General features: G+C 37.8%; 1 protein-coding gene across 2 annotated transcripts; it reads right to left on the bottom strand.

The window, feature by feature from the left end:
- Positions 1–3140: 3140 nt before the first annotated feature.
- On the bottom strand, positions 3141–13163 carry DNAJA1 (DnaJ heat shock protein family (Hsp40) member A1). Of its 2 annotated transcripts, XM_090274265.1 has the most exons (10): positions 13023–13163; positions 11814–11955; positions 11742–11762; positions 11484–11682; positions 9379–9483; positions 8490–8717; positions 6463–6577; positions 4864–4979; positions 4451–4551; positions 3141–3785 (listed from the first exon to the last, which is right to left on the bottom strand). In XM_090274265.1, exons 2-10 carry the CDS (start codon positions 11943–11945, stop codon positions 3567–3569), a joined length of 1236 nt encoding a protein of 411 aa, XP_090130391.1. In that variant the 5' UTR covers positions 11946–11955; positions 13023–13163; the 3' UTR covers positions 3141–3566. The 2 variants fall into 2 exon arrangements, with proteins under 2 accessions (XP_090130391.1, XP_090130390.1); XM_090274264.1 differs by lacking the exons at positions 11742–11762; positions 11814–11955; positions 13023–13163 and having other exon boundaries at positions 11484–11604.
- Between the last annotated feature and the right edge of the window lie 201 nt (positions 13164–13364).

The raw sequence follows: 13364 nt of genomic DNA, 5'->3' as shown, positions 1-13364 counted from the left end.
TTGTTGAATTAATAACTGGAAAACATCCAATTCTTTTCCAACACTCATGTACAATACTATATCTTAAGCCAGTTGTTTAAATTTTCAACTTGTATTACTATCACTAATAAAAACTACTTATTGAGCCCTTCCTATATAAGCAGCCTTATGTAATCCTCAGAACCATTTTATGAAGTACAGCTTATTATTCCCATAATACACATGAAGAAACGTTTCTGCACTTTGCCCACGGAGCTCACACTGAAAACCAGGTGTGATTCCAAAGCTCAATTTCTTTACTCTTTGAATCAAACTGCTGCTCTCAGTTTCTTCTCTATCTTTAGGTTTGGACAGAGGTGAAGAAATCTATGCATTGTTTCTCCAAATTCTGTTAAAATTTATCTAAATTGGCCCCAGGCAGTGAGATGAGTAGAAAGAACTAAGGTGTAAGAATCTGGATTCCAGTCTTGGCTGTCATTTTATCTTTTTACTTGGGCCAGAACGATGGCTGTAACCTGGAGATTTGTTTGAAAAAGTAAGGTCTTAGGCCCTACTCTAGACCTACAGAAATCAGACTGGCTATGGCACTTGGCAAGCACACACAAATTTGAGAACCAGTAGACTAGAGGGGCAGTTTCCTCACCTATGAAGTATGGCTGTCCCTTGGTATCTGCAGAGGACTGGTTCCCAGACACCCAGAAGATACCAAAATCAGGAAGATGCTCAAGACCCTTATATAAAAATGACATTTGCATTATAAGGTATACAGCAGGGTATACCTATACATTATTCTTGTGGCAAATTCAAGTTTTGCTTTTTGGAACTTGCTGGGATTTTTTCCCTCCAATATTTTTCAATCTTAAGTGCTGAATCCGTGGACACAGAACCTGAGAATATAGGAGGCTATGTTTCGATTCTTGTTCTGTCTCACGAGGTTGCTGAGATAACCAAACTAATAAAGGTACCAGACTTCAGAAACCCTTAAATGTACTTGTATTGCTATAGCTTACTAGCGTTTTTGAATATATTGGTATTGCTGTAGCTTACTAGCATTTTCACTACCTGTGCTTTGAGAGCCTATGCTTTGTTTTCCCAATTATTTCAAAAGAAAAAATTGTGATGAAGTATGTATCTAAACTGGGATGCTCCCTTGGCCTGAGCCTAACTCTCACTTGCAGTGGCAAGGGCTGCCATTATTTGAACTTCCACATTAATTCTAAGTGGCATTTCTGTCCTAGATGGGTTAATACAATCATGTCCCCACACTGGTGCTGAAACTTCACTGTACCTACCATCCAGATTTTAAAGCTTCCCAGGTAATTCCATTCGTAGCCAAGGTTGAAAACCAGTGCCATACACAGAAAAGATCTGATGCTAATTTCAGAAGTTGGCCACCATGTTACACAGCACCTTCATGGGACATAATTGGCCTCTATTACTCCCTGAAAGTGTGAATGGGTGGGGTAAGCATCACAGAGAAAGCAGTGCTGGGGCCAGGAAATGCACTTGTATTTCTGTGATAACCTTGGTCAGTGTTGTAAGAGGCATTTTTTTAAAGATTACAAACCTGTCAGTCTGTGCCTCTCCAGGCTATAACTACAGTAGTCCCTCTCTATGTCACGACCTCACTGTATCATGGGATTGTTAAAAATATATTTAATCATTTATCACAGATTCTTCGCTATATTGTGGGATTTTGCGGTACTGTATATGTATGATGTTAAAGTTATGTAGGTTTAAAAAGTGTAGAATAAATGTAAGGTTCCTACTTCGCGGGGGGCGGGTCTAGAACGTAATAGCCGTGGTAAGTGAGGGAATACTTTATTTTCTTTTAGTGATTTCTATTTTCTTTTAAAGGTTTTCTTTCACTGTGGTAAAATATGTAAAATAAAACTTACTTTTAACCATTTTTAAGTTCCTCTCCCCTCTGCCCAGCTTGTGGTATTCATGTAGCTGGAAGCATAGTAGATTATCTGTACTTCTGCATGTCATATGTAGGGTGGACAAAAGTAGGTTTAGTTTTTGTATGATACAGTAATACAAGAATAAACTGTTTCATGTACTCACAATTATAAACCTACTTTTGCCAATCCCTGTATAATCATCACATTTTGTTTACATTCTGTTAAGACACATGGTTGTTTCCCTTTGGCTATTGCAAATAATGCTATAATGAACACTGGCATACCAAGTATCTGAATTAAGGAGTATAAATGATGGGTCATATGGCAATTCCATGCCTGCCTTTTGAGGAGCTGCCCAACTTTCCCACAACAGGTGTGCCATTTTACATTCCCACCAGCCATGTAGAGGGTAACAACTTCATTCTCATTTGCTTTCATCTTGAATTAGATTTTGGATTATTTAATGTGAAGGAGCAGCTCACTGTGGTTTTGATTTGCATTTCCCTCATAACTGGTATTTTTCACTCTTCCCATTTAAATGAAAACATTTAATTACAGTTAATGGTATTTTTTTGGTATTGCTCATTTTAACTATTTAAGTGAAAAGTTGTTACCTATCTTAGTGAAAAGCTAATGCTTTCTTCTGGGAAAAAAAAGCCTGTAGTGACACACTGAAAATGCTTTGTAATCAGTATATTAAGGAGACATTCATACATTTCAAGAATTGCTTAAATTCTGGTATCCAGACTTAAGCTTGTGAACATGACTTTTAAACACACAATTAAAGCTATTCATAATTTGCTATACTACCAACATTTAATTACAGTTACTTTGGAGCATAAGTTAAATGGTTTAAAGTAAGCCTGTAACATACCTAAAAAAAAAAAAAAAAACAAAACCAAAAACACCTTCCTATCTCATACATGCAAATTACTTTTTCATGTAAAGTTCTCATCACTCAATTTCTAAGTTAGGTTGCTCCAGAAGTCACTACTCTAAGGCTTATGGTCCAAAGAGAAGGAAAAAAAATGTAACCAAAGATCGATATAATTATATATAAAAAGATGGCACTGAAGAAGGGAATGCAATTCTACAGGTGCAAGCCCCCTCAAGAAGCAGCTTATTATGATAAACCCCTCCTTCAGAAAGGTATCATTTCTATCACTGATACCACAGGTTAAATTATATGGCATGCCATCTTCAATAACAGTTGAGGCAATAAATGCAGAGGCATTACAATGAATCCCACTTAACTATACAAACTAACACTTCTCCATAAATTTTTTTGTCTGACTGCCAGTTAAATACAGAATTTTAACTTCAGAGCTTAACAATTAAGGGTCATACACCAGTCAATACATATACCTAGCATTTCAGTCTAAGATATTCCATGTACATAGATGAAATTAATTACAAAGTATGGCCTAACAAATACTAGGGGAAAATTTTTTTTAAATAGTTTTTACAGGTATTGAACTTATCTTGCACACTTAAGTCACCATACATACAGGGCAAAGTCAGAGCTTTTATATTTTCAGTTTATTCTTCATTTAACTTTTAAAACACTACTATAGTTGAATATTAAAACAAAAACAATAGTAAGTAGTGAGCATATTATGATTATAGTCCTTCACTTATTCACTACTGTATATAAAATGCCAGCAGTGCTATTCACTGGCCCCATTAAGAGGTCTGACACTGAACACCACCCCTAGGATGATGTTCATCATCCTCATATGCTTCTCCATTGTAATGGCGCCGTCTTTCTTGATTTGGATCAAAGTCCACCAGTTCTACCTGGTCCATTTCATCAGTCTCTTCTACTTCCTTCCTTTCAGGTAGGAGCTTTTCCAGCAAAGAGAGTTTATCAGGAGAGAGAAAGCCATTCTCAGGAAAGTTTACCTACAAAAAGAAATTTCTACTGTTAAATTCAATTTTATTTACTTCATCATTAGCTCCTTAAGTTACTGTTGACCCATTTCCCCCAGGAAAACACATGTAACCACTCAATTTTTCAGTGAATTTGCCAATCTCAGATTAGAACACATGTTCTAAAAGGCACAGCATCTAGTGCTCTTAACTATAGTTTAAGGCATATGACGTAAGGTCTTTAAAAAAAAAAAAAAAATGCTCCTAGTAAAACTGTACTGTAATAATCATTGTCCTAGTCAGCAAATGCATTATACAAAAACCCTTCCTAAAATAATTTTATGAACCACTGTTAATAAAACAAGCACTGTAGTATTTTGCCCAAAATTCACAATAGTTATTTCAAGTCCTTTTGCTGAAACTTTAAAATACCAGTTAAAGGCTCTCATTAAAAAAATACCCACTTCCCATGTACTCCCCTCCCCCAATCTTTAAATAGCCAAATAATGATGTAAACCAACCCAATCCCACCTTGTTAACAATGATCAATTTAACAGTAGTAGTACTAGATCAATGTTATTTCTTCCTGGACAAGGGAGAAGATAAATTTGATTTTTCTTGTCATTCAGAAAATATAATTGCTATCAGATTTTACTATGTAATCACTTAAATATTCCTGGAGTACCATTACAGCTTACCTTAAATTCGATGATTAGGCGACCCTTTTCATATGGCCTACGATAAATTGGCATGCCTTCATTTAGCACACACTTGATATCTCCATGCTTGACAATTTGACCTGAAAATATTGAAGCCAAGATCTTCCTTAAATACAGCCACATTTTCATGAATTAGGGAAAATAAAGAACAGAAGAATGTCCTAGCTCATAGAGAGAAGGTAAAGTTATATGAAGAAATACTTTACTTTTCATTTATGAATTTTCTATGGGCTTCTAAAAAGGAGCCAAGACCACACAATTTCAAGTCACCTCATAAGGAGGATATGTAACTGAGCAAGTAAAATACATTTCCTCAGTGTTTATATTAGCTATCTGCTGAGAATGAAAAGAAATTACCAGACTAGAAAGAAACTCATCTACCTTTCCCTTACCTGGATGAGAAGTGATGACTATTGTTCGGTTGTCAAGAGTAGCTATTGGCTTTTGAAAGCCACACAATGCTTCAACCAGCTGTATGTCCATACACATGAAAAGGTCTTCTCCGCGCCTGTATTAACAAATATAGTACATACTTAGATCTTTCAAATCAGCAATGATTACAAGTACCACAGCAGGCAATTGTTTTTTTTCTTAACAGCAGCAAGGCATCATTCACAAAGCCGTCCTTTCTTCCTCATTCTAAAAACAGAGCCGAGAACTGGGAAAAGCAAATATATGGAATCTGCCGGCCCCATTTCCGAGGCAAGGCTTCAGAATCTTTCGATACACTCTAGGTAGTCTCTACCATTTACCATCCCTGACTTGTTTCATTACCTAATATTAAATCTAGTTTCTCACAGAGAAGAAAAATTCTCACAAGAGGATAAAAGAAAGCAAAAATATATTAGGAAGAGGACATTATAATATAAACTGGACAGACCTCATCTGGGTCTGGATTATGGGGCTCTATGAAATTTACTGATGTACATAAATTAAGTAATATAGTGCCTGGCATGTTATAAACACATTCTTTTATATTTAATAACAATTTCCTCCTCCTCATACTAAGACTTTCTTCCTTTTCCAGTTCACATTAATAAAATATCTTTAATCAGGCAGAATACTCTCCAGAAAAACTCCTGAGGATTTACCTCAAATGATAGCATTAAAATCCTGAGCTTGGCAGAGTTTTTCATTGCTGGGACACCTGTGAAATGTTCTTTTATAATTAACTTAAAACGAGTTTCTTCAGCCCTGACCTGCATGGCTCAGCTGGTTGGGCGCTGTCCCGCAAAGCGAATGGTCACTGGTTTGATTCCTGGTCAGGGCACATGTCTGGGTTGTGGGTTTCAGTCCCGGGTTGGGGCACATGAGAGGCAACAATGTTTCTCTCCCTCTTTTTCTACCCCCCTTCCCCTCTCTCTAAAAATAAATAAATAAAATCTTTAATAAATAAAACCAGTTCCTTCAGATGTCATTCCCAATAAGATTTAGAACTCTAATCCAGTTCAAATTTTTAGTCATTCACTGTTTACTACCACTTTTTATTGTGCTTCACTGTAAGTTTATTGTAAACACTATTATTTCACAGCAATAGACGCACATTTATAGTTTTTAATAGAGATGGTTCTAGACACTTACAATTAAAAGCAACCAGCCTATCATGAACTCAGGACTGAAACTGGTGAGAACTTCAGGGTGAAATTTTATCTAGGGAGGTGTTCCCCTACTCTTACCTGTTTAGTATACTCATATAAATAATCTAATCAAAGTATATATCCTTTAAATCCCATACTAGGTAACAATTTACCCAAACTTAGACCAAAAGCTAAAATCTGATTTTTTTAAAGCCTCTTTTAAAGATGGAAACAGTAATGATTAACAACCTTTTAGAAAAGACATTACATATAGCCTTACTCCTCTACCACTATATTTTTTCCAGGGTATTTCTAGGAAATATGTTCTAAGAGTAATGAAAAGCTCACTAAAATTTTTAAAAAATACCCCAAGTATGAATGATGTCAGTTTGAGTAGCTGGTTAAAGTTTTTACCGAGTGAAAACAGCATGGTCCTTCTGATCTAAAACAATGATAATATCTCCTGGCTCTAGTCCCGGTTCTTGGTCTCCTTCACCATGGAATGTTATCTTCTGGCCATCTTTCATTCCTAAAAACAAAAGGTTAATTTTATACTCTTATTTATCATCCAACTAAGGTCAGATTCTCAATCTAATAAGAAACACAGATGCATATTTGTGTGTGCATAAAAAACAAAGTTCAAGTTTTTGTGGATGCTGAAGTTTACAGAGATTACCAAGAATGCCCATATCATTTGATCAGTCCAATTTCTTACCGAGGAAAGCTATCACAGTGGAGAACACAAACCCTAGAGGCCAATAGATCAGGCCCCAAGACTCAGAGCTGCTATTTACTACCACACCAGCTGGGTTATCTTGGGGAAGCAAGTTGCATAACTTTCTTAAGCATCAACTGTCCCACAGAGACCTACCTCATCAGGGCTGTTAAGAGGATTAAATAAGGTCTATGCTGGCAACAAATCAGTGACTGGCAAACACTATAACCATAAATGTTAACTATTTCAATTTCATGGAACCTATATCAAATTATTTCTATTAAACCTAACAGAAACATAAATCAAAACTTTCTTATGCCCTGACTGGTTTGGCTCAGTTGACTGAAGACTGGCCTGCAAACCAAGGGTCACGGGTTCTATTCCTAGTCAGGGCACATGCCTGGGTTGCAGGCCAGGTTCCCAGTTGGGGGCATGCGAAAGGCAACCACATATTGATGTTTCTCTCCCTCTCTTTCTCCCTCCCTTCCCCTCTCTAAAAATAAAAAAAATCTAAAACAAACAAACAACCACTTTCTTCTCTCTGTTCTATTTACATATAGGAAATCTGTACGTAAACCTAAATAACTGAAAAATCCATTATCATTTTGTTGAACAATGATTCAGTTTAGCATCCTTAAAAAAGGATACTTATGCGACACTCCCTTCAGCCTATGTGGTTAGAATAAAAAATTTAAATCATAAGATCAGTATTATACATTGAAAAACTAAACATACTCAGGCTTTAATCATCACGAGGCAAGGTGACTGTGTTGCTGCACTATAGTGTAACAAATGCAGCTATGTTTTGCCGGTTGTTTCATTACTGTAAAGAGCATGGGTAAAAGGCAAAAGTAATGTCCTTCCCTAAGTACATATCAGGGAGAGGTCTGCCACGCATCTTACTGGAGGAAGAAAAATATCCAAACCCTACAAAATATGGGTCAAATATTGGGGGAGGGATTTGAAGGAGGGCAGTATCATTATTCACATGGGAAAGTACGATTGCCAGACTTATGTAATAGTTGTATGCATTAATGAGCTGACGGTCATAATAATTAATATTTCCAAATTAGTATGTACAGTATAATACTAATTGCAAAAGTCTTAAGACCACCACATTTATTATTTCAGAATAGCAAAATCAGATTTTAATTTAGTCAGGAGTTATATACATTTCTAAGATTTGTATTACAGCAATACAAATGTGTATAGCTATAACCTAAAACCCAGGAGTCAGAGACCAACAGGTAGGTTTACATGATCTACAAAGAACATTTTAAAAAAGCAATATAATGTAATTATATCAATATAAGTTCTTAAAAATCAATTAAAGAATAAAGCACTTCGTTAGTTTAGGAAATTTTCAAGGAAATATTAATTTTAATAAGGACGCCCCCCCCCAAATCCTTGAAAGTATACATATCCCTTAACCTAGCAGTTCTAAGGAACTTAATGTGTACAAAAGCTAATTACAATTTAAAGAGAATTAATATCAGAACACTATTCAATCATTTACTGATATCTGTTATATTAAGTGAGGAGATTCCTAAAATATTCCCCACAAATGTGCAAAAATGTCTGGAGGGAAAAACATTCTTTACTATGTAGCTAAGATATCTCTGGGTGGTAAGATCATACACATAACCCTACTGAGAATTATTTTTAACAATAAAATGTAAATATCCTTGCCATAGCATTAAAGAATTAAGAAGTGGCTAGAACTCACCTTTGTCAATATGAACTTCTAGAATCTTCTTCTCTCGAACTATCTTCCTTCCGTTGCAGCTTTTACATCTATCTTTAGGACTGATCCGTTCCCCGTGGCCCTGGCATTCCATGCACACAGACTGAATTTGCTGAACCATTCCAGGTCCTATCTGATGAATTCTTATTTGCATCCCAGTACCTCGGCAATTGGGACAGCACTCTACTGCTCCTTTCTTACCACCTCGGCCTAAATAGTTTAAAAAGAAATTGAATTAATTTGAACTTAGTGCCAAACATAGTAATGAATATTTTAATAAGAGTTCCTCAACACTACACTTTAAACATTTGCAAGGTGTGATGGAAAGCTGCCCTAAAAATCTCCAATTCAGCCTCTTTATTTGATAAAATAGAGCTGCAGTCAGCTTCAGTTACATATACACATGTAAACATTGACTGCTGTTTCCCCAAGGAGCCATTTTAGAATTGTGAATTTTAAATGTGCTCCCAAATCACAATTCATAGGATGTCCTTTATCTGTGAGATGAAAATGTTTTTAAAAGTTTGTTCTCTTTAGAAGATACCATATTTCCAAAAAATAAGTTGTACTTCTAAAAAAGGAGGACACTGTTTAAACCATACTACAGATTATGAAGCCACTGAATTAAGTGTTAGAGATAATAAGTACTCATTTGAACAATGTTGAGAAAAAAGGATACTCAGATTGATCACAAATGCATTTAAAATATATACATAAAAAAAGTGCTGATATCTTGTGAATATTTCTCTAGATGGTATGTTTATGTGGTTTTCTTTTTATTTGCGCTCTCCAATATCTGGGTAGTGTATTTTTGTCAGTTTTATATATCCAGAAAGGCTTCAGATATACTTAAGATGTTAAAAGACCATACCTTCACATTTGTCACAAATCACATTCTTTTGCAGAGCTAGTTTTCTTGTGGCACCATTATATAAATCTTCTAAGGTTACTGAGAGCTGATGCACAACATTTTTACCTAGAACAAAACACTGCTCATTAAAAATCTAAGATACTACATTTTATTTGTGTACAATGCACCATAAAACTGAACAATAATGAAAGATGAGGTTCACAAGGTACATATGTTGAGTATTATATGCATAGAATGTTGGCCATATTATCCACACATGATCCTCAAACTGTAATTAATTTCAGGTAAGGAAATTTGGGTGAGATTAAATAATTTGCCTGAGAATGTAGTTGTGGCCATCTTACAGACTATGGCAATCAAAAACATAAACTGCAAAATCACTTGAGATCCAATATCAAATAAGTAAAGGCACATTTCACAATTATTACCCCAAATTGCATTTCTGTCCCAATATGTTGAGTCTTTCACTTAGTATGATATTGAGCAAGATGGCCCATTACTTCATCCAAAAATTCTTTTAACACACTAAGTTCCATGCTACAGCCAATCAAGACTGACCAGGGAAGCTGATGCATTTATTCAGTCACCATAAGTATCAATTACTATTTCCAGAACTAGGAATAGCACATTTACTGCTTGGCCAGCATTAGTTTAAAGACCAGATCATAGTGCTGTCCAAAAGAACTTTCTGCAGTGATGAAAATGTTTTACATTCATACTATTCAACACAGTAGCCACTTGTCACATGTGGCTTTTGAGCACATCCATGTGGCTATTGCAGACCAAGAATTGAAGTTTTGTCTGATTAATCTAAATTTATTGTGGCCAGTGGCTACAAAGGAGTGCCATATCTCATTTCAGAATGGGAAGTGGAAGGTGGAGATCATATGAGGACACCAGCCATGGTTAATAAGTCCCTAGCCAGTGATTCTTACACAAGGACTTTATCCACCACAGAACAGTATTGCCTTGTGCCTAAGTGAAAAAAAGTTCTCAAACTCTTATCTGCACAACATGCTTATTGTGTACATTTCTAGTTTCCAATGAAGTGTGAAGTACCTTAACTATATATTCCTCTCCTAACTCTTACTCTTTGGGTTCTGTATCATAAATATAGTCCCACATAGTTGGTTCCAGCATGCTGAAAACTGCCCTTACTTTAGCTTTATAGATTGAAGAGTATAAAAAAAAGAACAGCTTAAGTTTGATTAAGAAAGTATCTTCTGCTATATCACACACACAAACCCTGCGTTGATCTAAATCACAGTTTGCTAGTCAATTCATTATTAAAAAGATAATTAAAATAAACAGAACACTACTACTTTTCTCTGGGACAAACCAACCTAAGCAATTGATTTTGACAGCAAATTGTTTTAAGGCAGATTCTTTAAGTAAAATCATACCCTTTCAAGAAAAGCTGAGTCAACAATTTCCAGTCTTTTTGAATTTTAAATAGTTCCAAGTGAAATTAAACAGCTTCCCTATTCCTTCTACTATGGGTTCTAACCATTAGCCCTTATTTGTGTAAAGTGTACCAGGAACAAAGTGAGATTAACCCTGACCCTAACACTGTTTCCTGTGACGACTGTCTCTTCAGCCAGGAAACCATTTCTGATAAATGTTAAGGGCACATATTTTTATATAATAAAAACGAAGCAAAATTAAGACAGCAGACTATTTGGAGGTAGTGAACCCAAGTTCCAATCCTGACTACTAAAGCTTTGCTAGATGACCTTAAGAAAGCTTAGGTTTCCCAACTTTAATTCTCTTTCAACTAAGTACCTGCCACTGGGGCTTTGAAAATTATGTTCTATACTTTGTTCCTTTAACTAAGCCTTATTAAACTTTGTGTCCTACTATCCAAGAGCTTTAGAAGCACTCATTTGTTAGGTGTTGAATGGCTTAGATAATTTTAGCTACATCAAATCTCATTAAAAAACAAACCAAAAAAAAAAACTATACCATAAATCAAAATGGCAGTTTACAGTCAGTTTGCAACATTATACCAACATGTAAACCGACATTTAAAATAGGTGAGTTCTCAAAAATTTGCTTTGACCAAGGGGCTACTTGGAATCGCTGCATGTGAACTAGATTATTCTTACCTCTCCTTTCCCTCTGCATCCTTCCTCCTCCTCCAAAAAACATATCAAAGATGTCCATGGGGGAGCCAAAACCTCCACCTGCTCCACCTTCTTTAATTGCCTGTTCTCCTCCTTTATCATATAATTCCCTTTTCTTTGCATCAGAGAGCACTTCGTAAGCTTGAGAAATCTGTTTAAACTGTTTGAGAAAAGAATAAATCTCACTTTAAAAAGTGTTTCAAAGCATAGCCATTACATTCAGCATATTAAATTTCACGCTGTAATGGAATTACCATACCCCTGGCAGACAACTATTCAAGCTATGTTTTTGAGTATAAATATACAGCTTGCCTTCTCTCCTTCATTTGGATTCTTATCAGGGTGGTACTTCAAGGCCAGCTTCCTGTAGGCCTTTTTCAATTCTTCTTGGGTGGCATTGGGTTTGACCCCCAAAACATCATAGTAAGTGGTTTCTTTCACCATTTTTTACAGCCTGAAATGGAAAACAAAAAGGGAATTTTAACCAACTTTTAACTGGTAGTTGTAATTAAATTAGAGTTTAAGGTAGAGAAATCTCTTCTTTGCCAAAACTGATTATAAGAACCTTGCCTTCTTTCAACTTCACAGAGTAGGTAACAATTCTTGTGATAATTCAGTTCTGACTAAATATAAGTTAATAATTATCAGGGAATAACTCAAAAGCTTCCTTCTATAGCAGCTGGTTCCCATTCTCCCACACAAAAGCCTCCATACACTAACACCACTATCATCTGAATTCTTCCTGTTTCCCTTCCCCATCAGTGACAGAAGTAATCAAAAGCAGCATAGCCAGGTTCAGCCCACTGCTTATTACATTACCATCGTCTTGGTAAATCCGGTAACTCATACACTCCCTAGACAAAATACATCTGGATACCGAGTCGGGGGGCAAGGAGAGGTTTATGAAACTGACGGACAATCCCAAGTATGTTTCTCAATCACGGGACTCTTAGAGCCTCCACAAAGACCACTGAACCGCTCGCCCCCACAAGCCAGCGTAGTTTACACGCCGTTAAGTTTCCCCGTGCACTAGGCGCTAACCGTTAAGGTTTTCTTCCTTTCCCCCTCACACCAGGGAGTGAAGGGGTGGGAGAAGCTCAGCCAGCAACAAAGACGACGGGAGACAGGAGAAACGAAACCATAGCCACCACCCGGCTCCTCCCGCAGCCCCTCGCCCTAGGCTTGTTCTGCGCTTGCGCACAGGGTCGCCCACCCACAAGGGAGCGCGAGGGGAGGGGGTGCGCAAGTGGTAAAAGCCTTAGGCAGGAAGTCCTTGGAGACCGCAGGCTGCATGGGGTGTAGGGGAAGCTTTATGAAAGGTCTCGGGCCTACGCCCTATGTGCCGGGGATGGCTTGCCGGGTACCACACCAGCCCTCAAAAAAGGATATCGTGGATCCAGAACCGATATCCCTCCCGCCCACGCGGAGGCAACCGCCTTCCGACCGCGGCTGCATCCAGCTTTGCGGCGCCGTCAATGGCGCCGGCCATGGGTCCGCTGCAAGCGCGAGGGCTGAACTCACCGGTGAGCTGGCCGAGGCAGGTATGGAGGAGTGGGAAAGTGCGCGTTAATGCGCGCAGCGCCCAAAGCTGCCGCTCCTCCGCTTCTCACCGAGTGTTCTGGAAAGTTCCGCCCGCCGCGCCGCAGCCGTCGTCTTTTGTAGCTGAGCCCAACCGCGTCACCCGCAGGAAGTCCCGCCCTTCCTGCCGCTGCCACCGCCCGCAGTTACCCGGGCAACGGCGCGGGGGAGCTGGAGTTGGACTGGATTGTGCCAAAGGGCCTGGTGGGGGTGGGGGTGGGGGTGGGGGTGGGGGGGCGTCTAAGCTCCTGGAACTTTCTGGAGCTCTTTTTTCCACCGGTCAGC

The sequence above is a fragment of the Furipterus horrens genome, unplaced genomic scaffold, assembly GCF_987537825.1.
Source record: "Furipterus horrens unplaced genomic scaffold, mFurHor1.1.pri manual_scaffold_4, whole genome shotgun sequence".
Classification (NCBI taxonomy): Eukaryota; Metazoa; Chordata; class Mammalia; order Chiroptera; family Furipteridae; genus Furipterus; species Furipterus horrens.
The sequence above is the reverse complement of the archived record's forward strand: the minus strand, read 5'-3'. Positions and strand labels throughout refer to the sequence as shown.

Coding starts and splice junctions, on each gene's coding strand:
- DNAJA1 (XM_090274265.1), bottom strand. CDS start 11,945: ATGGTGAAAGAAACCACTTACTATGATGTTTTGGGGGTCAAACCCAAT. Junction 11,683..11,741: donor GGTATGGTAATTCCATTACA/GCGTGAAATTTA, acceptor TTTTAAAGTGAG/ATTTATTCTTTTCTCAAACA. Junction 9,484..11,483: donor GATGCAGAGGGAAAGGAGAG/GTAAGAATAATC, acceptor GTTTTGTTCTAG/GTAAAAATGTTGTGCATCAG.